The sequence below is a fragment of the Leuresthes tenuis genome, unplaced genomic scaffold (assembly GCF_036924035.1).
Source record: "Leuresthes tenuis unplaced genomic scaffold, fLeuTen1.0.hap1 SCAF_18, whole genome shotgun sequence".
In the NCBI taxonomy this organism is placed as follows: Eukaryota; Metazoa; Chordata; class Actinopteri; order Atheriniformes; family Atherinopsidae; genus Leuresthes; species Leuresthes tenuis.
In genome coordinates, this window is record NW_027325372.1 from 16,679,323 (window position 1) to 16,706,523 (window position 27,201).

General features: G+C 41.6%; 3 protein-coding genes across 3 annotated transcripts; 1 reads left to right on the forward strand and 2 right to left on the reverse strand.

Annotated features, from left to right (window-relative positions):
• Positions 1–4,780: 4,780 nt before the first annotated feature.
• wipf3 (WAS/WASL interacting protein family member 3) lies at positions 4,781–14,892 on the forward strand. Its single transcript, XM_072370954.1, has 8 exons — positions 4,781–5,121; positions 7,047–7,141; positions 8,320–8,455; positions 11,015–11,176; positions 11,273–11,980; positions 13,195–13,332; positions 13,595–13,696; positions 13,812–14,892. The coding sequence occupies exons 2-8, from the start codon at positions 7,064–7,066 to the stop codon at positions 13,850–13,852; spliced, it is 1,365 nt and encodes a 454-aa protein (XP_072227055.1). The 5' UTR covers positions 4,781–5,121; positions 7,047–7,063; the 3' UTR covers positions 13,853–14,892.
• Positions 14,893–15,766: 874 nt separating this feature from the next.
• On the reverse strand, positions 15,767–18,274 carry LOC140274903 (peptidyl-prolyl cis-trans isomerase FKBP14-like). Its single transcript, XM_072370289.1, has 4 exons — positions 18,033–18,274; positions 16,870–17,021; positions 16,306–16,433; positions 15,767–16,083 (listed from the first exon to the last, which is right to left on the reverse strand). Exons 1-4 carry the CDS (start codon positions 18,224–18,226, stop codon positions 15,925–15,927), a joined length of 633 nt encoding a protein of 210 aa, XP_072226390.1. The 5' UTR covers positions 18,227–18,274; the 3' UTR covers positions 15,767–15,924.
• A 160-nt stretch (positions 18,275–18,434) lies between these two features.
• Positions 18,435–26,842, reverse strand: LOC140274939 (uncharacterized). Its single transcript, XM_072370326.1, has 18 exons — positions 26,478–26,842; positions 25,831–25,951; positions 25,591–25,700; positions 25,368–25,487; positions 25,117–25,161; positions 24,978–25,004; positions 24,115–24,186; positions 23,882–23,944; positions 23,776–23,802; positions 22,640–22,684; positions 22,293–22,328; positions 22,139–22,219; positions 21,702–21,798; positions 21,480–21,619; positions 21,280–21,399; positions 20,944–21,073; positions 20,339–20,441; positions 18,435–19,312 (listed from the first exon to the last, which is right to left on the reverse strand). The coding sequence occupies exons 2-18, from the start codon at positions 25,931–25,933 to the stop codon at positions 19,243–19,245; spliced, it is 1,389 nt and encodes a 462-aa protein (XP_072226427.1). The 5' UTR covers positions 25,934–25,951; positions 26,478–26,842; the 3' UTR covers positions 18,435–19,242.
• Between the last annotated feature and the right edge of the window lie 359 nt (positions 26,843–27,201).

Sequence of the window (27,201 nt, forward strand, 5' to 3'; positions counted from 1 at the left end):
AAAGTTAATTTCCATTCTGCAATGTCCTGAAATGTTAGTCTGCAGCTTCGTCGTCAAATAAATATTTGTTTATTCGCAACAGTTACAAATGTGTGAGCCACTGAGGTGCATTCATGCTTACCTGTGTGAGTACGAAGAAAGTACAACACAAAATGAAGAGCAACTTTCGGTCTGCAGCACAAACAGAGAATAGCTGCAGAGTTTCGACTGGGATGGCGGATGGGAGGAGAAGGAATCCCCCAGGTATGCAGGCCACCGCCTGCTGGAGGAGAGCGACAGGGAGAGATATGGCACACATTCCCCGTGGCATAGCGACAACTTTCACTCTCACTTTAGAGGTGGGTGAGACGAAAGTATTCCCTTATTCCTGCCTCCTCTCTTTGTCTCTGGGTCTTTCCTGTTGGCAACAGCCCAGATAGAATCCATTCAGGAAACTCCAAAGTCTGAGAATCAGCTTCTGACAGCATGAAGTCAAATCTTGGAGGTGAAAATTATTTGTTTAAAGAGATCTAATGACACTCTGAAACCTTCCTTTCACCCAGAATTTGGTTTAAGAATAAAAGATAATCGAAATTGTGATTATTTCTGATTCATACAATATATACATACTCAACCATTAAAGAGGCATGTTAATGCTTGAGTGGTAATGGATATCATGGAAGCCATGGCTTCTGGACTACAGATATGGAACTGTCCGGCTTGCAGTCGGTGCTTAATTAAAAGGTCTGCATCTCTGAAGGTAAGGAGATGAATACATGTCTCTGGAACTGGCAACTTGTACCTCCGGAAAAGCGCCATTAATATAGCAATGTGTTACAGGGTGTAGAGCAGCTTATACTCCCATCCAGGTGACGTGTTTTTCAGGGAAGGCCTTGCATATGTCACCAAGACAATGCCAAACCGCATACTACAGCTATTACAACAGCATGGCTCATCAATAGAAGAGTCTGGGTGTTGGACTGGTCTGCCTGCAGTCCAGATCTGCCACCTCCTAAAAATATTTCACACATTGTGAAATGCAAAATACAAAACACACACATAAAAAGAACAATTTTGATTTAATTTTGTTTGCTCAGCAGCAACCCAAAATCTGATCACTGAGCATCAATACATACTTTCTTACATTTCTTGGACTTTATCATGTCAGCATGCGGTGAAATCTGGGATTACATGCTTTTATTTTTCATTTAGTGTCTTTTAAAATCTTTCAAAGGATAGCTGCAGATGATGAGGGACGCGGATCACTCCTCATCCTTGCCGTGCAAAACTCCAGACTCCAAATAAAAAAAACACAGTAACAACTGACTCCAGAGAGGGAATTTACAGTGGCAGGACAAGAAAAAGCACCCAGAGGGAACACATGAGGTCAGCTCCAAAGCATATGACACTGGCGCCAGGACAAACTATTTCCCCTTACTTGATGTGAACTTACAGCAACAAAAATTGCACCTTTCGGCGCAGTAATGGCATTCCTGTCGCACACGCTCGTAATGATTTGAACTCAAGGCTTCATTTAAAACCCATGTTGCTGAAATGCACGCTGCTACTTTTTCCGATAATGTATAATAGATTCACCCCCCCCCCCCTTTTTTTGGCAACCGATAGCTTAAACATGATTTGATTTGGCACTCTATGTTGCTTTGGTTTCAGCTGATACAAAGGACTATCCTTTATCTGTTACGGAAGAGCCAGACGCTCCCATGGGGTATGTTGCCACGCAACCATAAATCCCACCTACCATTGCAGTGGCTTTACCTGAACGGTGTTCACGTGACTCAGGCAAAGCGTTCATCCAATGGGGAGCGAGGACAGGTGTTTCGAGATGAGAGTTTCGGAGGCGGAAACCTGCTGGTTCACCAGAGGTAAGCCGCTCCTTATAAATGTGTCACTTCAAACTGTACTTTTCTCAAGAACAGATGAGCAAAAGTGGAAATATTTGAGAGGGTCAACACTGAAAACGATACAGACGTTTTGTCGGCGTGAGATGTGACAAGAGGAGAGACGTGTGTCATGCGTAAAATGGATACTCCTGCGACCCTTTGAGGGGTTGTTGTCACTGCTGATCCAAGTGCTAATGAAGAGGAAGACACTGAATGCTAAGCGCTGTGACATAGACATCTATGTCATTATCAGCTCAATAATAGGCGTAACATTTACACTTTGATTTGGGTCGCTTTAACCGTCCTCTCCTTCTTTCGCAGCTCAGGTAAGTGTTCCTGGGACCCTTTTTGCGTATTTTTCACATGGGATTCCTGCTGTGATTTGCACTTCTCTTCTCACGACTCATTAAACCAGTTTTACAGATAATCTAAATATGCTTGCACTGGTGATTCATGGGATTACTGTCTAAGACTTTGTCACAGTTGTAGGAAATTAGAGGTGAAATCAAGTCTATTCAAGTTTAGACAAGATTTGTCATGTTTAAGTGGGTGAGAATAAATAAGTAAAGCAAGACAAAGTCAATGATTTTTCAGAGTAGTGTTCAACTAAATTTTATTACGATGGTGTTTTTGATAGAATAATTTAACAATGTTTATTGGATATAAACTGATGGTAAAACCACCTCTCAGTAGAAATTAAATGTAAAGGATGAGAACATCTTAGCAACAGATTAACAGAGAAATTGCATGTGTTCCTTGTTACAGGTCACCCCCACCCCCCTCCACCAGTCCAAGATGACAGAAAGGTCCCCATGGTGGAAATCTTTCCTGCCAAAGAAAAAGAGTGCAGGTGCAAAGGACACAGGTACACCCCACACCTTTGGCCCAGACTTTAACCCTTTTGCACAACAGTCAGAGAAGCAGAAAGACCTCACTGCTGCAGCCTCAAAGACCTCTAATGACCAGTCCCTGTCTCGACAAGAGCCCAGCAAGAGCTCCAGCCTCCTCAGTGATGACACCTTTGATGACTCCAAGTTGGAGTCGGTCTTCAACGAGCAAACGTGTCGCAGGAACATGAAGGTGTCGCGCTCAGGTCGATTCAAAGAGAAGAGGAGGGCGCGCTCGACCCTTCCTTTAGAGCAGAAAGAGACAGAGAATGCAGTGTCTGGTAAAGAGGATGTGCGGTGACAGCGAGGAGGAAAAGAGGCCACTTTACAAAGATCCTTAAAAGAACCAGAGGGATTTAAATAGAAGAAAAGGCTGGCCAGTCTACTGTACAGAATGTTGCTAATGATGGTGATAATGAAGATAATGAGCATCCCAATAATGTAGAAAAATTATCATATGGGACAAGAAATGCTTTGGATGTTTTTTACATTTGATGGACTTGTGCGTGAGAGTCACAGAAATAATGTCAAGTGACTTGTAAATGTTTTTATGTTGTTACTGCACCATTTTGCGACCAGTATGACCCAATCACAACTCAAAGGAAGAGTTAGATGAAAGCAGTGAGCACTTTGAGCCCAGTGTAGTTTATCCTGCAGCATTAGTGATTTAATAGTTAAAAGAATTGCCAAACTCCATTTAAAAAAACAAAAGCACAATTGTCAAAAGCTATTTTCTCCCAATATGTTTGATACGCTTTAGGGATTACTGCTTTAAAGATGTTTACAATTACTCATGTTTTAAGGTTAATATAGGTATAGAGATGAAGGATAATTCTCCTTTTGCAATGCTTTTACATACATGTTAATTCTCAAGGGTTCGAAGGATATGTTTATGATGATGTGAATGATATTATTGTGTGTGTGTGGGGGGAGGAAAAGCAACTTTTAGTCCGATGCACAACTCTTGGCAGCAAAAAGCAGAAAACATTTGAATGAAGGATTGAATTGGGAATATTTTATGATAACCTTAGTGAAGCTACCAACACTGAAATATGATGTTTTAAAAGCTAAGTGAATAAGATATGAAAGGGCTGCTACGGTAGTGATGTAGGTTTGCTTTTCAGGACTGTAGTACTTTTTATCCCCTGTGAATACTTACATGAAGGCAAAATATGAGAAATAAATCTGCTATCTACTACATCTGAATGGGTGTTTGTGCTTCATTACCCTGTCAGTGTGTTAAGCAGGACAGTCCAAGCTTGAAGGTCCCTTTTGGGAGAACAACCACTTGATGCTCCACAGTTCAGATAATCCAAAAAGCCCCAGAGGAACTAAATGAATGCAGATCTCCACATCATACATGATAAACCTTCATTTAGGTTTTTGTGTTGATACCCTGATAGAAAATGTAACAACACAATAAGTATCAGAACCTGGCTAAACTGTAATACAGACCCTCATCTCAATGTACTGAATAAATACGTGTTTATACATACAGTTTATGGAAAAAGTCAAGCCCGTGTCCAAATAATCCTGGCAGTAAAAGGGAGAAACTCGCCAGTGTCACTGCATTCCTTTGTCACAATTAAATCTTAAGGTGTGTGCGAGCAAGCTTGTGTAAAGGTTAAGACTGCTAAAACCTTTTTTTCTAAATTCCCTGCAGCTATCTCACGGTGGTAATTAAGGTGAAAAATGGGCGCTGGTTTGTTTGAAGTTTAATGATCATAAATAAATAAATGAAGATTAGCTGTAGTGCCGGCTTTCAACAGAAGAGGGCAAAAAGTGCCACATCCATACGACTGGAAAGTTGAGCTGAGTAGATGGACAGCAAAGTGGAAGACTAGTCCATGGTGCGGGAGTCTTTACGCGTCAGTTAGAGTGCTTATTTTATGCTGCAGATGTAATTAAAAGTGCGGGAAAGTTATATGGCACAATCAGCTTGAACTGAGGACACCGAACCGAGTATCCTCTCACCATTGGTCCTTGTTGGTCCTGTGTTTACTGAGGGGCGTCAAGGTGTGGCTTGGCACGGTGCGCCTCCTGCAATGCGCTCAGGGAAATAAACCGCAAGCAGCCGCTGAACTGGACCAATTCTTCAGCGTCTCCAGCGTGGACACAGAAATAAACTTGAACAAGACACCAAGCTTTGAAAACTTTTATTTTTATTAGATGTTTACGTTCGCTCCATAGGATTCAACTGACAGACTTGACGTGTGATAAGTGGCGTATTTGTTGGACCAAAAATAACTTTGTCACAGTTCCACTACGAAGAGCGCGCTATGCAGACAGTGAACTGCGCTCCATCGCATTGAATCTGTCTCCGCAAACAGGTGAATTTCGGCTATCTTTTGGAGGTAAGTCCATTTTGTAAATCGTGGCACATTTGTGTGTAACAATTGGATTTGGTTCCAGAGCTGCAGAAAATGAGGTTTCAACAATTGTTTGCATAGCAGCTGAGATGTGCGCCTGAGAGCAGCATTAAGTGTTCATGGGGCATTGCTTTCACCTGGTTCTTTTCTACGATAGCTTCACTTCTGTTATGGCAAGGTTTTTTAAGCACAACTGTGTCCATTTAATACTGTCAAAGGCAGAAGAAAGCATAAATCAGCTTGATTTACTTGTTAAATCGTCACAGGTGGACCAAGGGCAGACAAAAACCAATTGTGCTGTCCAATGATTTTCTTTTTTTTTTTAAAGTCAAAATGATACATTATGTGGATGATTCCCATAAAAATGGTTTTGCCCGATAATTGCCAACGTCCAGTGTAACAGTAGCAATAACTCAAACCAAACCTGGATGATTGGCATGAAATTGTCCCACAAACTCTGGCCCATGTCCGGGTTTTCAAAACTGGACCAGGTTTTTATCATCCCACTGTCAATCTGAATGACATGTGGCAAAATCTGACTTCGAATCTGGCTAAATCTACACACCCAAAGCCTAATCTTGTGCCCAGATTCAGCTGACTACCTGTATTTCCTAAATTTATGTGATTTGATTGTTGATTGTCTGCCTGACAGTCCTTTTACTAACTGACAAAAATAATAATGATCACACGATCAACTGTTATGGTGTATATTTCCATGTAGTTTGTTTTTCTAACTACAGCTAGTTAGACTTTTGCATTTATGAATAATAGAAATATGAATTAATATTGGATATTCAGTGATATCTATCACACTGAACACGCAGCTGCCTCCTGTTTAGGCACGATCAGCTGCCAGTTGCAGTTGCTTTTCTGTGTCACATTCAATTTTCTTTACCTCAAGAAGAACAAGCCAATGTAAAGGGTCACATAACAGCTGATCTGAGGAGTGCACTTCCACTCACCGTCCCACCTGTTTTGCAAAAGCTCAGCTAACCAGTGTCCAGCTTTGGCCCTTTAAAGATCTGAACTGGCAGTGTCACACAAGCAGCTTGACACAGATATGAAGATCGAAATAGCACAAACGGCACCCTGGCAATCACAAACAGGGGAAGCATGAACTGTGCACACACACACAGGACAAGAGATATTCATAGAGATTCAACAAAAACAAGTCCTGTTCTGGTTTTATTAAATTGCTAAGGAGGAACATGTGCAAATTCCTCAGAGCGCTGAATGTGCACAAACATTGGGCTCCCTTCTGGCCTTCCGTCATGGAAGACAGCTTGTGAAAAAATGATAATGGTGGGTGGAGGTCTTAGTGATTGTCACTGGACTGTGATTTGCCCACAAGCATGCGGAGTTTGGAACAGGGAGACACAATCCTGGGCACGAGCTGTTCCTGGAAAGCTGTTGTAGTGTTTTGATAAGAAGACATCCTGTATATGACACAATATGCTCAGTGTAAAAGTTGTGTAAAAAGCAGAACAATGTGTTTCCAGGCTGTAGTCTTTTCCTCTGGACTTCCCTTAATGTGTTTGCCATTCAGTAACTGCGCAGAAGGCCTTTGGTCATTGAGTGACTAAAGAGTTGGGGTCTATTACTTTTCACACAACACTCACCATTGTTTGGCCCCAAGTCCTGCCACAGGGCATTGTGGGAAGACGAGCAGCAAGGGTGGGGGGTTGTGTTAGATTTCTGTGGAGGATGGAGCGCTTGCTGTTTCCTGTTTTGTGCTGTATGATGGTGAAGGCTCTTCCTGTCCGGGAAAAAGGGTAGGAGGTCATCGAATGTGCCCCTTTACACAGTAGCAGCCTGTAACGAGGCGGGGAAAAAAGAAAAGGAAAAAAACAACTAGAAGCTGCACTGACTGGGTAGGCCGGTGATAATAAAGTGTACATTGTCTTTTGCAGGTATCTGAAGCTTCGGCATGCCTGCCCCACCTCCTCCCCCTCCCCCACCTCCAGTCCCCCCTCCACCTCCTCCACCCAGCACCACCCTGCCACAGGTGAGTGTGTGTGTCTCTTACACTTTCTCATGCATTTGTAAACAGTCACTCGTGTCCTTCTTGCTGACCATCAACCAAACACCTGGAGGTTATTTTGAATTATTGATTGAGCTAAAAACACACACACACACACACACCCCAGCACACAATATAGGACAGAGAGCAGACTCAGTAGCAGAGGGGTGTTATGTTTCCACAGCGGGCTCATGGTGTTCTCATGTTAAATGAGCTGCTGCAGACAGCATCAGGAGACATAGCTCGATTCAATTCTGAATATAAAGATAATCTCAAGTCCCATTGCTTCTCAGTGGAGCGTCACAATAAGCTATTTATGAATGTAGCAACACAACAGAAATGACCCTCTCCCCTTTTATGTTTCTTGTTCTTTCCTTTTGACATCTTCTTCCACATCAGAAGGTTTTATTTATTTTTTTTAGTTTGTTTGGTAGCTGAGATGAAATTGAGAGGAAGATGGTGTACAGTAGATTGGATATTCTCAACATTAGTACAACAACAACAACAACAACAACAACAAGACCAAAACATAAAACAACATTTCTCAAAACAAAACAATGAAACTGTAAGCCTGGTCAGATTTCCCAAAAACACAACAACCAAAGAGAAAACGCAACCGCATCTCAAAAAACACACCGGAACACAGAACATTCTGCATCCAGAACAGACAAACAGCAAACACAGCATTAGAAATAACAAGCAAAACAACAACAAAGCTTCTCAGAGCAAACCCAACAAAAAGAAAAAAAAAGAAAACAACATTTCACATAACGCAATAACAGAATGACAAAACAGCAGACCATACTTAAAGGTGATGCAATGGGCCACAAAAAATAAGAACATGTTGTAAAATGTGTTTTAGGAAATGCTTTGTGATTTGAGTTTTGTTACTGTGTTTCGTGTCTTACACCTATTAAAAAATCAATCTGAAATTTTCACCAACGGCTTGAAAAATTTAGAAATATTCATATTTGGCAAGCCGAAAAGGTTTCTGCTGTTTGTGTCTTGTTGAATGAAACTATTTACTAACGGTAAAAGCGGTGGGTAATTTGCTTTTGAACAATTTTTTTCATGATTGTGCTCTTGGGGCCATTGAAATGAAATGCCAAACTATAAAACATGCTAAAAGCTTAATTAAGCTCCTTTTTTCATCCGTGTGACAGTGCCCCTCGGAGCCTCCTAAGCTGCAGTCTAGTGCAGGAGGAGGCGGAAGGAATGCCCTGTTGGCCGACATCCAGAAAGGAGCCAAGCTCAAAAAAGTCACACAGGTCAACGACCGCAGTGCTCCTGTTGTCGATAGTAAGTCCTGCAGCCTATCCATTCACAAGCACGCGCACTATAGGGTACGCTCATGCTGCTGTGGTATCAGTAATAAAGCCGTCGTCAGAGAGTAAAGGGGTTTGTTTTTATATTTTGAAATGTACTACTGTGTATCATAGTGAAAAAAAAGAGATGAAAGTGAGGGACAAGGGAGGAGATTATATAGGTCAGTGGGAGGATGTTGAGTTTCCATAGGCTATATTTAAACAAATACACACAGACGGGCGAGTGTGCACTCCATGCCTATGGCAGATAATGATGCTGACAGAGCAGAAAACTATTATAATAGGCAGAAAACACAGTATGCAAGATGATTTGACCAATTTCATATTTTCTTCCACCTTAATTCTTTTATCATTATTTCTTTTTTATTTTCTTGTGAAAGGTGAATCTATTTGACAAAGAAATCTCACATAGTATAGAGCCAATCAGGAATCACTTGTCAAGTTACAGGGTGGCTTAGATGTGCACGACGGCTCCTAAATATAAATTAAAAAAAAAATTTCTGGAAAAAACGTCTCCGTTTTCCGTAAATTGTTTAATTTTTTGTGCCTGATAACACTTCTTTGTTAAAGGCTGGAATCCATGTAAATACGTCACCTTGAAAGCAACCAGATGAAAAGCCTTCCAGAAGAATTATATCTACAGTATATTAAGCATGTTAGCATACATTTTCAGCTAAAGCCTAAAGCTTTAGTTACATTAGGGACTGCATTCAGGCTTCAATAAAGTATGAAACGTTGGCCTAAGCTTTAAGAAATACATTTTCACATCCCTTGGTGTTCCTTCCTATTTTTGCTGTATTTTAGCCAGGATTGTGTATGAATATACTTTTGAGATTTGTAATGTAGCGGACTAAGACAAAGTAGACCAAAATGATAAAAAAAAAAAAAGAATTTGTAAAACTTAAATTGAATAGTATCTGATGCATTTTTGTTTTTACCCCCATAAGCCTTTAATGATTGTTTGATTAAGATCTGCTGCGGCTGTTAGGGCGCCATATAGCTCAGCTGGTTGAGTATGCGTCTTCTGTTCAGAGTTTGGAGGTACTCAATCCGGCTGGCCTGGTTTCGGCTCCCGTCCTGGGGCCCTTTGCTGCATGTCTTCCCCCACTCTCTGCCCTCATTCCTGTCTTACTCACTATCAAATAAAGGCCACACGTGCCCAAACACTTTTAAAGAAGAGATCTATTACTGCCAGTAACTTTACCTTCGGGGGTCACGCAATTAGTCTAATTAAGTCCACCTGTGTGCAACCTAAGTGTCACATGATCTTAGTATATATACATCTGTTGTAGAAGGCCCCATAGCCTGCAGTATCATTAGGCCAGGGGCAAAGCAAGAGGCATAGTCAAAGAAGCCGAACAATGAAGACCAAGGAGCTTTTCACGCAAGTCAGAAGCAAAGGTCTGGAGAAGCATAGATTTGGCTTTGGTAATTATTATAATATTAATTATAAAAAAAGATCACCAATAAACATCAAATGGTGCATTTATTATGAGAAAACTTAAGAAACAAGTGAAGAATACTACAACCCAACAAACTCCTAAGAAAAGGCAGACCAGCAAAACTCAAGGACCAGGCGAGAAGAGCATTAATCAGAGAGCTCTGAGGGCTCATCAGCAGGGTTGGAGTGTCCAAAGGGCTTTATGGATCAGTGAACAGAAAGAAGCCACTCCTTAATTAAAGAAGTCAATTAACAAATAAATCTGTAAGTAGTTTTTAGACTCTGCTAAGATGAGTTTTGGCCATCAGGAAAAGCTCCTGATGCTGCCACCACCGTGCTCCACAGAGTGGAGCACGGTGGTGGCAGCATCATGGTGGACTGTTATGTTCACAGGTGACACAAACCAAAAATTGATTTCAATTCTAGGCTGTAAAGCAAGAAATAATTTGAAAAAATCCCAAAGGGGATACTTTTGCAAGGTACTGCAAGAGTTATTGTATCAGAAACCCTATAAGCTAAACTATATAGTTTAAGAGAGACACTACAGGTGTGTGATGTCAGATTTTTAATTAAGAAATATGAATGAAGAATACGAAATTAAAAACATATTTTTTGTAATACACAAAAACCAGTAAATTATACATTGATTAATGGAGTTAGATAATGTTGTAAAGTATCATTAAACCACGCAGCAAATTCAAATGGACAGTTTTATGAATATATTAATAAGTTATTGAATATGTAACGAATGAGGAGCTATTTTGTTGTAAAACCCTTTATTGATCTGTTGACCTGCTTTCACCCAAGAACACTAACGTCAGGTGACTTTCACCCATGCGATGCATGTGTTCCTTGCTTGGGTGTACCGAAGAACACATTCCCAGATGCATTATGTTTTATTTATTTTATGAATCTTGTTAATGATTCCCTAACTTTTCAGGCATTTTTAGATCGGGTGAAATACATCAAATGTTAGTGATGGTCCAAAATATATGTTGGTGTTCGAGGGTCAATCGTTACAACTGAACTGAAAATAATGTGAATAACTGTGTGAATAACTTGTAAAGAATCTGTGCATATGGTGTTCCCCAGAGACCAAGGCAAACACTGGAGATGTATCTGGAAATGTTGGTACCCCTCCAAGCTCTACAGGTGGGATGGCTTCCACGGGACCCTCTTTGAGTGGGCTGTTTGCTGCAGGGTTTCCTACTCTCAGGCCTATAGGGCAAAGAGACGTAGCAGGCAAGACCCCAGGTTGGTGCAAAAGCCAGATTGATGCATTTTCATTGGCCATCTGTAGCTTTTCTGACCGTCAAAGTGACTCCACTTGTGTATGTTTCTCTGTTTAAGTGTCTCGATCAAGTTCATCAGCCTCCCTGAGGCCTCTGTGGAATCCTCCCATATCAGCTGACAGCGAATCTGAACCTCACAGGACGGCAGATGTGCAGAGCTCATTTCACCGTCTGCTTGCTTCCTCTTCCTCTTCCTCTGCTCCTCCCTCCCCTTCTCACAGCACCAGACATCCACCTTCTTTTCCTGCTTCTTCTCCTACTACACCTCCGCCCGCCCCTCCCTCTGCTCCACCCCCACCACCCCCACCTCATGCTTTCCAGGACCGGCCAGCCAACAAGCCTCCGCCTCTCCCCTCCTGTCCTCCCCCTCCCCCTCCATTCCAGGTTACCAAACCAACTTGGCTCCCTATCCAGCATTCGCATCACACATCTGTGTCCCAGCCATCTACTCCACCTCCGCCACCTCCACCTCTAACTTACCAGCCTCCTTCGTCCGTACCAGGGGATCGTTCCTCAGGTTGCTTCTACTCTCCACCACCCTACTCTGAACCTTCTCGGTTCCCCATACTCCGTGACAGTCCCCTGGGGCCTCCTCCCCCACCACCTCCTCCTCTACCTCCATCTCTTACCCCAAACTGCCAACCCACCCTTCCTCCACCACCACCCAAAACGGCCCCAGTGCCCTCACCTACCATGCGCTCACTGCCTCCCTCATACCCCTGCAACGCTCCCACTCGACGGCCACCAGCTGTGCCCAGAAGTGCAGGTAAGTCATTTTTATGTTGAGGGTTGTGTTTTCATCTCTTGCTTTAATACCTGCGATTTTTTGGAGTTACGCAAATGCATAATGCTGCTTGCTGCATGGCCTCTCATCACCTTTGCGAGAGAGAGGTGTCTCCAAAATATTCTGAAAATGCAACAGCCATTGGGACACGGTGTAAAATTTAAATATAAATGAATAGGAACCGAGTGCAACGATTTGCAAATCTCATTAACTGATATTTGAATCAAAATAGATCATAAAAAGACAAAGTGTCTAAGTATTCAGAGCAAGACATTTTTGTATTTCATTAAAAAAAATGTAACTCATCTTGAGTTTGATGGCAACTTCATGTCTCAAAAAAAGTTTCGACAGGTCCGTGTTTACTGCTGTGTAGCATCCTGTCTTCAGCCCATAAATGTCAGGGAACTGAATGGACCAGTTGCTGGACGTTTGGGGGAGGAATGCTGCTACAGGCAGGCCAGTCCAGCATCAAAGTCTTTACCATTTTACATCGAGGAACATTGTTCTGACAATGCTCCACAAATTGTAGACACCATTTTTTTGAGACTGCTGACCAGATTCAGGCTGAACAGACTGCTGAACCTCTGCCCATCTTTACTTCTGAGAGACTCTTAGAGACATTAGAGAGTGAGCTTTTTGTGCCTAAACATGGTAGGACCGGTTTCCAGTTTACCTTATTAGTAACAACACACACCTCTGCTTCCTTTTTAGGACCACTTACTTTTCAAGCCCCTTGCTGCACCTGTCCTAACTGATATAGATGTGCTGCAGCCATAAAACTCAAATTAAGCTAAGCTCACTTTCAACATTTTATATCTTTTCTAAGTTCTAATATGAATAAAATAGGTTTTATGAGACTTGCTCATCGTTGCATTCTGTTTTCATTTCCATTTTACAAAGCCACTCACGTTTTTTTTTTTAAATTGGGGTTGTCCACACATAAAGCCTTGTACCATGAATTTTTCCCCTTAACCACTGTCTCTGTTTATTTCGAGATCTTTATCATTTATTTGAATGTTTAGAACAAAAAAACATCCCCAGAAATATTTGAAAAAATCTGGAGAAATTGTTTCTAGAACTTATCAAATCCTACATTATGTGTTGTGTAACCCTGTGGTTTTTCTGTTTGTGCATGTATGTGGGATCTATATAAATCCCAGCTTTAATGTATAAAAGAATACGTCCTCCACCTACAGGTGTGGGTAGGCCGGCTCCTCCCCCAGCTCCTCCGGCACGTTCCCCCTCCACAGAGTTGTCCACCCGCATTCCTCCCCCACCACCACCTCCTCCTCTGCCACCATTCAGCCTCAGGAATGGACACCTACACAGCTTAGGTAAAACTGTGGTAAAATGCACATGAATTAAGGTCCCCTTAAAGAGAGAAAGACATCCGCTGCATGTGGCCAGAATGGACCTCTGAATTGATGATGACAACATAAGATGATACAAAGATGATATATTTGAGACATTTGAACTTTAAGAATGATTGCGACATGGCTAAATTGATCATTTTTAAGCTCCGTTTTTTTTAAGGTAAAACTAACTTTAATACGTGAAATCAAAGATCCTAATTGCATCTTTCCTTCACTCAAGCAGATGACTTTGAATCCAAGTTCCAGTTCCACCCTGTAGAAGACTTACCCCCACCCGAAGAATTCAAACCTTTCCCTCGCACCTATCCAAGCAAAGAAAACAGAGGTAGTCACACAGTACTTTTATCCTCAATATCTACCAGGCTTTCTCTTATGTGTTCTGTTTTCTTTTAAATTAATCTTTTTTTTTTTTTATATCTCCTTCATGCTTCCTCTTGCAGTGAATCCCAAACCCCCTGGGATCAGGACACACCTCAGATGAGTCATGGACTCAACCCTCCTCTTAATCCTTAAAACACGTCTGAAAAATATCTTTCTCTATTATTTCTCTGCACTTTTATAACAACTCCTCATTGTAACATGGCCACCAAAAAGACTTTGTGCATCTGTGTTGTTTGGGCTCAGTGTATTTATGTGTGTACTGTACGTGCGAATGCATGTGTCAAACAGGGTCCCGCCTTATTCTGACTGCGTGACCTCTGACCTTTCCCAGTGTGGAATGTTTTGAATGTGTGTGAGGAGGAGGGCTCGCCGCACGCAGACTCATAAGCTACATGCAGACGCTATGCAATCATGCATTATCTCCTAAGACAGTGTCTTCCACTGCTTGTATTTGTGCGGCACACTTAAAAATACTTTATCAGCTACTGTACATGTCATACTAAGTTAAGACTTAAGTTCAAATTTGTCTCTTTAGTGCTTCTAAAGTCTGTTTAAAATATGAAGTTATAGAATTTTTTTTAAAGACAAATGCAAGCTGTGCTTTGTTAGTGTGTTACAACAGTTTATCTTTGAAATGAACACTTAAATGCTCAAGCACAACGATTGCTTCCGGAAATACTTTATTTCTTTATTTTAATACTTTATTTCTAAATTCTACCATGTGAACAATAGCAGGAGATCGTGTTGGCAAGTGTGCAAGGAACTGATCTCGATTCAGTTTAAAGTTGAATGAGTAAACAAGGTAATGTGAATTCTCGGCTACTTCTCTCTGGAATTGCAGGGAACACTAACTTTGGGTCTTCGTGACTCTTTGCATATACAGTACAGTGGTGCTAACTTCTTTTATCGTGATTTTATTTGTTTTACGGCGTCATTGTATTTGAACATATCAGTTTAGTGGTAGCTTTGATTACCAAATAATAAAAAGAGGTATGCTGTTTTCCCTCTCTTCAGTTCTAAGCAATACTAATACCTGACATGACACTGCCACCTACTGGTTCCATGTGTAAAGTGTTTCAATGTGAGATCACCAAATAAACCAAAGTATCTTTCTTTTAAAAAAAGATAAATACAAACAAAGCTGACACAGTCACTTAATGGAGTACATTGGTTTTAAATGATGGCTTAAACATTACTGTTGTTTTCTTCTTTAGTTTAGCCTGGATTTGTTTACTTGATCAGTATGAAAGGCGCAGAATCAGTTCAGATCCTCGTTCTCTCATTATCGGGTTGAAGGCTTGTACTCGCAGTATCAGCCTCGCACTTAGGCCTAATCCTTAAGGTTAAGGTGCCTCAGCAAAGGTAAGTATGTCTTATGGGAATCGAGGAGTAGAGTTAATCTAGCCATGCGGCAAACACCTCAGCTGAAAGGCCAGTTGACCACTGCTCCTTGATCCCCTGCATTTGGGAAATAATTGGGATTGGGCCTTAATCTCATTTAGCACGGAAGTCTGATCTACTGCCAGCCTTTTCACTCAACTTCTGTTTTTCTGGCTATGCCAGCTGAGGGAAACCACAGCAGCCTTGTGCAGTGTTAATCAAAAATAGATGATGTTTGAAAGTTTAGAAAACAACTGCAGAACAGGGCTTTCTGTTCGTTTCCATCTTTTCTAATTCAAGATAATAAAAGGATAACTTGCTATAAATCAAAGCACCATGTTTGATTGAAAGAAATAGCAAACTTAGTTCTAAGTTAACTTTTTTTTTTATATAAAAAGAACATCAAGATAATTGATTTTGTGATGTGACAGTTACTTGTTTGGAGAATATCTATACTGGGTAAAGAGTAACACGATTTGTGAGGGGGGTTTCCAGGGAGATTTAATAGCAGATATCCTATGAAGCAACCGATCCAAAGGATGCACTCATACTACACAGTAAACAGTCTTTAAAACTCATATTCAAGAGAAAATGGAGTGAGTTAACCCAATTTTGTTCGGTGTCAATGAGGATTTTATTTTGAAAAATTAAGCTTACATTGGTCCCAAAAAGCCCTTCACTCGGAAAAATGCAGTCACACAGACTCATCAGCCACACGAACATGCTGCTTCAGATTAGCTGAGAGAATCTTTTCACTAAGCTCTCTAAATCAAAGTATTCCCAGCAATGACTTCACAGTTCATCGTGTTTGTATGTGAACTCCCTGGAGGATATAAAGCCGTCTTTGTTCTCATCCTCTTTGGCAAAGATATCCTCCACCATGTTCTCATGAAAGGTGTCATTGGGAGGGTAGCCATGACGCTCAAATTCCTTCCTCAGATATTCTTTCACCTGGAAGACACAAAAAGGACGGGATGAATGGAGACTGAACAAATGGAAATACAGATACTGTAAAATATAACAAAAACTTGTTATATATATATAAAAAAAATATTTAAAATAAGATTCTCTAATTGTTATTTGCCAAACAATGAGACAACACACGTGGATCAGTGGGATTTTTTTCCCTTGAAATCTTGCTGACAACAATCACCGTGCAGTCCTTGTCTTTACCTCATGTCTGGAGAGTCTCCAGTCGTCGTTGAGGTCCATCTCCTGGAAAGATTCATGTGACCTCGGCCCATTTCTGATTTCAAGCAACTCAACGATGAAGGTCAGAGTGCTCTCAGGTGGGATCTTACCTGACCACGGATAACAGAGCAATAGTGCACGTTAAACAGTGTTAACCGCAAACTCAAGCCACATTTTCACTTCTGTCAAGCCATCGAGGTCTTTGTTGTCATGGTGAAGGTTAGTCGGCACAGAGGAAACCAATTTTTTTTTTTTTTTGTTAGGGTAGTTTGAGCTTACCAGAACACAAGCACAGAATTGTTCACATGCTCCATGCTGAGAAAAAGTGGACTAATGTCACTGAATGAGCCCTTTATTCAGTGAGGGAGTCCTAGGAAGCCATTCAAAACAAGACAAACAGGTATGTTGGCATTGTTGATTCAAAACATGCACATTTCTTTTAAACAATTCAACACATTTTAAGAACTTGTAAGTGCTCATTAAATGTGACTAATGTGTTCAGCAGCATGCAGCGGTGCTTGATACATATGGGTGAGGCTGCAGTACCTTTTCCCTCTTTGCCATAGGCCAGGGCTGGAGGTAATACCAGTTTCCTCTTCTCTCCAGCGCACATGTTCTGCAGGCCCATGTCCCAGCCTTTGAGCACTTGTCTGATACCTAGCGTGAACCACATTGGCTGCTTGTCGCCAGAACTTCGACTGAAGGGCAAACAGAGAGAGTGAAACGCTCTGAGGAAGAAAGGAACTTTAGGTCCCTCTGCTGGAGACAATGATGAGTAAAAGAACAGCGGTAATGCAGACACACCTAATACTGCTAATACTCTCAGTGCAACTTTTTCCCCATAAAACTGACATTTAAGTGGCTAATGTCAAATTTTAAATCCATTACAATGTGCGTAAATACTTAAAATATTTAACTGAAATTAGTACAAAGGGAAGACTGGAAGACTTCAACTACAACTATATGTTGAAATAGACTCGGTTTTACATGGGAAATATCATAATTTGAGTTACTAAATGACAGAATTTGTAAATGACTATGAATAAATATGTTTTGTTAGGTAACAGGATCGATTGAGTGTTATTTATATACCCTCATGGATATGAATTCCTTATTATGATGATAATCATTATTACCACCTTTTATTTTAGATGTTTATTCTTATCTATTTCTTTGACTTTTTTTGTCAAATGAATAGACAACGCATACGACATATCAAATGTTGACTGTGAAATGAGAAAATGGTTAGGATAAGGGTAACCGTTGGGAAATATTACCTAAAAGAAAATAGTATTTTTGTTATTTGGGGGAACTCATTCTTTAACTTGCATCGCATGACACTAAAAGAAAAAAGCGCCTGACCAATTAGCTACTGCAGGGAAGTCCACATCTGGTCCTGGAGGGCCGCTGTCCTGCAGGTTTTAGATGTTTCCCTGCTTCAGGTCACCTGATTCAGATCAATGCATCACTCGCAGGCTTGTGCAGAACCTAACAATATACTTGGTGTGTTGAAGCAGGGGAACATCTAAAACCTGCAGGACACCCCTGAGCTACTGTTTCTACGCTGGTTTATGAAGTTCCAGCAGGGGGAGTAACACCAACATGGCCCCCGCTATAAAAAGTAGTACCACAGAACAGGGAACAGGGAACAATGCTCCTCCCCGCCCGAAGAGGCAGAGCTCGCTGCGGTATCTGAAAAAATACTGTACCTAGAGTGAAACATGGTCCCATTCTCAAAGTACCCGTCATGATGCACCATCAGCATGTCTCCGTACTTGGTCTTTCGGTGACAGATGAAAGGTCTGTGCAGAACTTCGGTCGTCACCTCCGCCTCGGGCAGCTTCCCCCCGCTGACAGTCGCCAGCAGCGAGGAGCAGAACCAGCTCAGCGCGGGCAGCAGCATGTTGACAGGTTCAGAAGAAAAAGAAAAAAAAAGAAAGAAAGAAAGTGCAGGACAAGCAGACAACTACGAACTTTCTCAGGTTAAGCAGCAGGTCCACGACGTGGCAGTAACATCACTCAAGTTGTCCAAGATACTCTCTTCTGATTGGCTGCTCTCCTCCCCAGCCCAACCCACAACCACTCCCCTTTGATATTGGCTGACTCTGAAGTGAAGGTCTGGTTTTTATTGATGTACTGTATTTTATTCAATATACAGCCATGCAGGAAACAAATCAAATGATCACATTATCTTTTTCGATTGATTTAGTCATTTTGATGTAACTCCATGCTGCTTCAGTTATGACAGGTACTCCTTTTTTTTGCTATAATACATTCATTTTCCCACTGTTGGATTATTTGCATATTACCCTCTAGTGAGCCAAGTTTTGACTTGTGCTGTTGCAGCACTGGTTAAAGAAATCTGTTGTGCGCAAAAACACATTCACATGCAATACCACAACATTGCACTTAATAAATATATGTCAGCTATTCCATTGCACAGGAATGAACACATTCACATGCCCCTGATTTGCATAATACAGTACATATAGTATCTATAACTGCCTCTTTACACAAGGCTTTTTTTTACTCCCATATTAAGGAGGATATAGCTTATTTCTGTATTTAACAGTCAAAAAGTCATTAACATTGCAACTATTTCATACGATACAATCATTAAGTCATTAAAATGTTTTCCCCTTCTCAAGAGTCCATAACAGTGCTGTAGCCGATGATGTGACAAGAGCAAGGAGCTGTTCTCTGAGGCAAGTTCAAAATCAAGCCTCAAGGGGAACAGTGGGTTCAAAACTGACTTCTATGACCTTTATGAATCAAAGCAGACACAAGAGCTTCCCTTCAGTACACTCTTTCAGTCTGTCAGTCTTTACAAAGAGGTTGAGTCTTCAGCGGAAATCTGAAGTACATTCCCGTCTTCAGAGAGAGGAAGCGTAAAGATCCACAATCTTTAAGCTTTTGAACTCAGGTGAAGTACTTGCAGCCAGTAGAATCAATGAGGCAAGAGTAGGTGCATCTGAGCTGCCCAAACGATCTGTAGAAGACATGGGAAAATGGCTTAAAACAAATTTCTATTTGATTAAGAAATACATCTATTGACCAAGTCTTTGGGTCTTAAAATGCAGACCAGAAGATTTCTGTTTAAGCCTGATGCATAGTACCTAAGAATTGAGGATGCACTTTGTTTATTGGTCTACAGCTACATAGATACTCTCATAGATACATTTGTAAAAGTGTATGTATTGCCAACTGTGTGTGGACTTGAATTTTTTTTACATAAAGCAGTCCCTAATATCCACCTTCACTGAAGCTCTAGTATGTACAGAGGCCTCGCCCCAAACTGCCAGAATTTTATCTTGGCATCTGCCTTCGGACTATGATTGTTCTTCTCAATAGCACCCTGCGAGCATTTGGTTCAGCACCGTCACCCACGATCTGACACCACTGTTGCGTGCCACGTTGTAAGAAATGCAAAAGACCCATCTTTTTCCCTACACTTAAATCCCTCATAAGCACACATGGTAGGCTGTGCAGTTTTGATGTGCAAAGTAATAGATTAGCAGCCTTTTCTCTTTTCTTTTTAAATCAACATCTCTGAGCTCCACTGCAGTGTTAACAAAAGCAGATTGTTTGTACAGATTGCGAGATGATGAACATGGGAGCTGCTTGTTGCTGTCACAATTTTGTGTTTTAAAAGGTACGTTTACACACTGAAACCAAAGGCTACAGCACCAAATTCTCACCATAGAAAACACAAACCAATCAAATTTGCAACAGACCAGCAACACCCATGTTCTGGGAGGTTATATCTTTGGTTTTAACAATGGAAAATGGTGGCTGTGTGGAGAGCATAGATGAATCTAACTTCATTAGTCCCCCTGGAAACGTCTGTCTGATTTTGTAAAGCCAATTTCTGAGACCTCAAAAGGACTGAGCACTAGTTTAATGGTCAGGTGAGTTTTTTTATACCCTAGAGCTAGATCTGTATATTGATCTGAGCTAACTTGACATCTTGGATAAGTGTGTAACTGGCAAGTAGTGCCTAACTGAATGAACATACCCAGGAAGATAGGATTTACAGGTCTGATAACCAAAGTCCTTTCCATCACACTCCTCTATGCCCTCATGTCGGTAGCCATCTCCACAGTAGGCCCACTTACAGTCTGCAGGGCCCGGGGGAAGGAGAAGAGGAGTGTGTACCGGCAGTGGCAGGAGAAAGCAAGGGAGGGAGGAGAGAAGAAGATGTTACTAATGTGTTTGGCACAGCAGTCTGTTTTCAGTGATGTCAATACAGCATTTTCCTGCTAATTTAATTGAACAGAAGCAGAGAGTAGTGAAAGGTTGGCAGGAAAAGAGAAAGGGAGGTTGATGAAAGATCAAGGTTTCACAGTGTTTACTGCTTTTTTCTTCTGCCACATGAGCACAAACTCTATGGTGTGCCATAGTTACACTCTGAAGGGTATCTCATCGGGCTCAACTTGGTAGTTTGAGGTTGGTTCTGTGTATTTAGACTAACAAAAAAACAGATAATAGGCTTTTTTTAAAAAGCAACCTATAAGCGCCTGCACTTGTACATCATTTGTTACTCATTCATATCTATCTTCATGCAGCTCCACATTATTGGGTCGCATGTGTGCAGGTGAGCAGCAGACGCATGTAACTCACTGAGACATGCATCAGTAACAATCTGGTTTCCATCATCGCACTCCTCTCCATGCTGGGCCTGCACCTTTCCGTCTCCGCAGACACCGACTCTGTCTGGGACGGTCTCCGTGGACTGGAACGGCTGGAAGGGCTAGATGAATTGTGACAGCAAATTTATTCGTGGTGGTTCGCAGAGAAGATATCTAGGTGTTTAAATGTCCAGAATAGACAAAATAATCTAAAATGAAGCCTTTTTTTTTCATTTCAGCTTCAAATCATAATCTGTCGACTAGTAGTGATAGATTTTTTTACAAAGTACAGCTCACTAGTGTAAGTATATACCCTGAATGTCATTACCTGGATGGGATTCCATCCGTTTTTATCATTAAAGTACAGCATCCTCTGATCCTTCCTGAATGCTATTGCATTGTCTACATGTAGACGGTCCATCTCCTCCTCACTGTTCACCACAAATATCTAGACAGAGAACAGATGAATAATTATGAACTTTCTAATAACACTAATGCACTTTGTATTGTGACGGTCTAAGAGCTTACTGAAGCGATTTTATTGTTGCTGCGCCGCTGTGTGTAGCTTCCAAAAGGGGCGTTATTTGCCCCAGCAATGGCATCACAATCACAGTGACCCGGTGGACCTGGAAGACCCTTGTCTCCCTTTTCCCCCACTAGATACAGACCTGCAAGAAAGTGCGTAGATAACACACACATGGCCAATGCATTACAGTGTTAGATTGTTTATGTGTGTGTGACATACAGTACCTGAGGCAGGAGGACCGGGTGGGCCAGGGAGGCCATTAGGACCTGAGGGTCCTGGAGGGCCCATGGGTCCTGGGGTCCCATTATGCCCCTTTATGCCCTGTGCAAAACAGGCAACATCCCAGTATCAGAAAATATGCACAGGCAGATAGAATGTGGCTAACGGGTAAATGCAACTTGCATGCATAGTTTGTGTAATCGGGTTGATCTAGTTCATGCGAAAATGGTTTCAATGTGTTTGTGTGAGTGTAAGACACATGTGAGACACATGTAAATTATTAGATCGAGAGGAGGAAGAACTCAAAAATCACAGTATCTCCTGACAAATAACCCAATGCATCCTATGAATTATGTTCTGGCCGAATTAGCATCAAATACACATATAACATTATCGGAAAATCAATGTACTTGTGCACCGATCTCATTATTTTTTTCTGCACCTGTTTGCCTCTTTTTCCTGGGCGTCCAGTAGGTCCTCTCCTCCCTGAAAGACCTGGTTCTCCCTTTGGTCCCAGCTCACCCTTAGAGAAGTAAAAGAATGGTCAGAATTGATGGAATCTTTACGTGTTCCCATTATTTGATTTTCTTTCCTACCTTCTGCCCAAGCATCCCTGGCAAACCAATGGAACCCTACACAGAGACAAAATCTGAGCGTCATGTGAGAAAAGTGATCAGCTTCTATGTAGGACTGCATCTGAAATAAACTTATCAAAGCATTTCAGATGTAAAGACCTGAAATAGGGTGCCTTATGAGTCATTTTTAGATTTTAACCAATATTATTGGGCACACAAGAACACATAATAAGTTGAGGTGTTTATTGTCGCAGCCAAGCATAAATAGGTAAAATGCAATTACACAGCACTTTTTAAATGGTTTCAGGGCCTACACTAATAATAATAAAGAAAAAAAAAGTCAAACAGAATAAACATTTCTGACAAACCTTGTCGCCCTTTAGTCCAGCTGAGCCAGGGTCACCACGGTCCCCCTTGTAGAAAAGCAAAAAGTTGCAGTATATTACCAATGAAGTTAAGTCAGAGTAAAAAGTATTCATTAAAAACAGAATTCAATTCATTCCAAATCATTTAAACAAGGGCTGTTGTGATAGACCAGAACTGATGATAATCTTGATATTAAAGACTGAACTATTGATATTGTGATGATAATTCACATATGATAATGGGATCAAATTCGTCTGATAGAAATGCATTTTCTTTCAAGATTTCTATTGATCCCAAAATAATATAATTATGTTAATGATTTGGGCATAATATTAGGGTAGTGATTTTTTTTACTTTTTTCAAATAGTAAAAAAACAACATATCAAATGCTGCAACTGAGATTTGAAAATATATTAATTTGGAATGTTTATGCTGTTGAAACAAACCAGACCTTTCCTGAAAAACACAGTGTTAGGACGACAGCATGTCTCTCCAAAAGCTTTATGCATCATTCATCATGCCTTCACAGTGCACATGATCTGTAATCAAATGACCTACGCTACGTGTACTGATGAACTATCTTACACGCTGACTTTTAAGCATAGCGTTCTTCTTTAACCAGCAGTTTTTCTTAATGTGAAGTAACCTCAAGTTTCTTTATTATGAATTGGTGCTTGGTGAATAAAACTGAGCATCATTTTCAGAAATGCTCTAGACTCATGTCTGTTTTTGATGCACCTAGTATTGCTTTTAGCATTTCCCTTGCATGTAGAGATTTGCAATGACGATGAAATCCTTCAATTCTTTGCAAATTTACTTTGAGAAACTGCAAACGTTCAACTAGTTTTTCTCATCTTTACTTCTGAAAGACTCTTTTTACACTTATTCATCGTACTGACCCATCGAAAATTAACCTAAATGGTGCCATTAAATACAAAATGAGCATGTATATACTGTTCAACACAGAAAACATTTCCCATTTCCAAAATTGAAAATGTTTTCTTTGGATCATATTTTGCCGTGATTTGCACGTTACTCTGTTTTTCTTTACATCCTGTAGCATCCCACCTCCTTTGGAAACAAGGTTACAGTTTAGCAGTAAAAAACTGAAACTATACAATTATGATTCTGAACTCACCCTCTCACCTTTGTAACCAGGTAAACCCTAAAAAGAAAGACAAGGGATGTTATTACCCCAGATGGAACATGCATGATTGTGTTCATATTGTAGAGATGTGACTGACCCTTGATCCTGGCGGGCCCCGCAGTCCTGGTAAACCCATGAGTCCCGGGTCTCCCTTTTCACCCTTATAAAAAAATGCAGCTCTGTGACTGTATGTAAAATACTGCATTTTTAGTTTGACATACAATAGTTATTTTGTGTAAAACAATGGTTACATTAAAGCAGCATGCTATGCCAGGACACCACTGTATACAGAAACGTGTCTTTAAATAAAGAAGAGGCCAGGACACTTACTTTGGATCCCTCTGGACCAGGCCATCCTTGAAGTCCTTGTTTCCCTGGAAGGCCTGGAGCTCCAGTGCGACCCTGCAGAAACACAAACATTTGCATTTTCTACCACTGCTTTACTGAACTTTATTGGCTAAATAAATATCCAAAGTAAGTAAGGTCGAACTGACCTCTTAAGATTTTCCGACTCAGATATGAGAGGAAAAATTCTGGGAGCAAAGCTGCACCAGTGCCACTTACGTGTTTCGAATTACAAGACAGTAAGACTGTGTTGCCTGGTCCTTTCAAGCTGAACAGCCAAGGAGCTGCATCGCATCCCGGCAGCACCTGAACTACTATTGAAGAGCTGCGGCCATGCTAGTGGTGTGCTCTCGTTTAGATGCCTGACATTAAAACTGCGGTCTGTATGGGCCTGCTGCATGTGTGTGGAGTGATTTATCACAGAGAGCTAAAGCACTTAGGAAAATTACAATGCACAAGTAGAGTGCTGGGGATGCTGGATCAGCTGGGCTTAGGTCCAGTACGAGAGGCTAGTGGAATCGGGCCAAGGGGAGCAGAAGAGAGAGGCAAAAAGAGCAAAAGAGGAGAGAAGAAAGAGCGCTGATAGAGAGTTGTTGAGGATGAGGAAGACAGGAGACATTTAGGGATGACGATCAAGCTTTTCTGTGTGATTACGGCACCCTCCGAGACTGATGGAGCATGACCCATTTAGAGGCAGCCGAGGATATTCTGAGCACATCAATGGACAAATCACATCACAGAGATTGATAATGCAAGGAGGGGACAAGAGAGTCAGAGAGGGGGGGGGGGGAATCCAGATCCCATTATTCCAAGGACACATGACATAGAGAAGAGGATGGGCTGCTCACCTTTGACCCTGGACGTCCAATTTCTCCCTGGAGGAGGACAATTGGAGGGAGAGGAGATGTTGTTAGAGCAGAGGTGAACACAAGGACAAATCCCTCAATGGAAAACTTAATTAGAGACATAATTCACCTAAGCACATACCTTCTCCCCTTTTGGCCCTCTTATGCCAGGTAATCCACTCTGACCCTGAAAGATGACACCAAATTTATGTGCAGCTTACATGTCCTATATTCAGCATTGAGAGATCAATACTAAAAAGGTTATTGGGTTTTATTTCCATCTGCAGCTTTAAAATGTCTACAGCGACCCAGTGCAGTATGATTCAATCAGACTGAAAAACTAATGTAAAGTAATAACATTTAGTGGCAATTTATGCTGAAGCGAGGCCTCACCTCTGAGCCACGTGGTCCTGGTGGTCCCGGAGGTCCAGGTGAACACCCTGGTGTCACAGGCTTTTGTTTTTCTTGTACCTCTCCTGCTCGGACACTCGGTTCTAATATGCCGATACCCTCCTTCATTCAATCAAACCCAAAAAACAAGAGAATGGGCTTTCATTCAGTGGCTTAAAGTGGGCAAACAATTACAGGTAAGACAGGGTGTGTTATGCAGACCTACAGGGCTGCCCCGCTTCCAGAGCTGAGGCGGAGGGGGGTAGAGCGGTGGCGGAGGAGGTGACATCAGACAACAGGGGTCGAACCTCAGCGGCTCATTCAGCAACCTGAGGGCTGAGGGCAAAAAGGAGAGGGCAGCAGTCCGTCACTCACTGCAGCGACACAGCCACGCAACTTGTGTTCCTTACATAAAATAACAAAACTGCAACCACTCTGCAACGTAGACTCACACTGGATGTCTCACCTGAGTGAGCTGAGAGGATGCGGTCCGTGTAAGAATGACGGGATAAGGTCCATACAGGACACAGGAGAATGTGAAAGGACACTGCAATTTTTGCCAGGTCCATGCTGCTGGCTTACTCCCCCTGAAACACCCGACACAACCTGTCACACACATGCACTCATAGTATTTCTGTCTCCGGAGCTTAATGCAGACACCGGCTGTCACTTTTCCTTACTCCCACATGAAGGTGTCACTATTTCATAACCTCAGTCCAGCACTCCTCCATCTATCTCTCCTTTTAGCATGATGAACTTGTTGAGGCTCCACTATGCAGCAGATGCAGCCACCGCTGTAATTCCAGCCGTGCAACACACCCCTTTCTGAGCCAGAATTAGACCGAGAGGAGGCCACTTACTGACACAAGTCATGTAAACAGGAGTAAAGCTGTCACAGGTGCATTCACACATGCACACACATTTCATTTGGTGAATGCAGGACAGTGATTATGGAAACATGGACTGATGTGCAAAAGAGATGCTGAACCGGCCTCTATTAATCCACGATCTTTCATTAGCTCCCATGCTTTCTTCTTCTTTTATCTGTAGCCTACCATCTCCTTGTGATTAACCACATCCAAACTAAAGTAACATCAACAGGCTTTCCCTTACCTTGCTCTTGATCTCTGTCGCACGTGCAGGCGCGCTGTCTGGCGCTCCTCACATCTAAATTAAATACGCAGCGTGCAGTCCCAGAGACTGTGGCTCTGCTGACATTTGGCGTACAGTCTGGGAGGATAATAAATCGGAGACACTTATCGACCCGCCTCTTTCCCTACGACGATCAATGCCAACACAATTGTGGACGGAGGGACCTTTTTGTTGAGTCTTTCGGTGCTGATTCCCCAACTGAGCGGAGCCAACGCAGCGGTGGTGGCTGAGTCCCGGCTGGATCAGAGAAGCATAAACTGTTGTGTCCTTGGGATCGACTTCTGAAAAGCTGGCTGGAAGGTTCAGTCACTTTAAATGTACACTGCTCTGGCACAATTCGTGTCCATAAGGGTCCAGAAGGTCTCTTTAGCAGAAGAATGGCGCCCTCTGCTGGATATTACCGACAACAAAATCATTACCCTACATAACTTAAACTGCTATTCTGATAGTTTACGAGCATGTTATATATTTAGACGTGTGGTGATAACTGGTAACATAAACCCATTTATTATTATCAAGATGACTGTCGGTGTCCCTAAGGTGCAAAAAAAAACACTGGAAAATACACAATGGCAAAACCACAAATACAACATATAATAAAACCAAAAATAGAAAATTATCACCCACCGAAACATAAAAGTCCTCGTTTCTTAAAACAATCAATACATTTCAACAAAAACAGCTA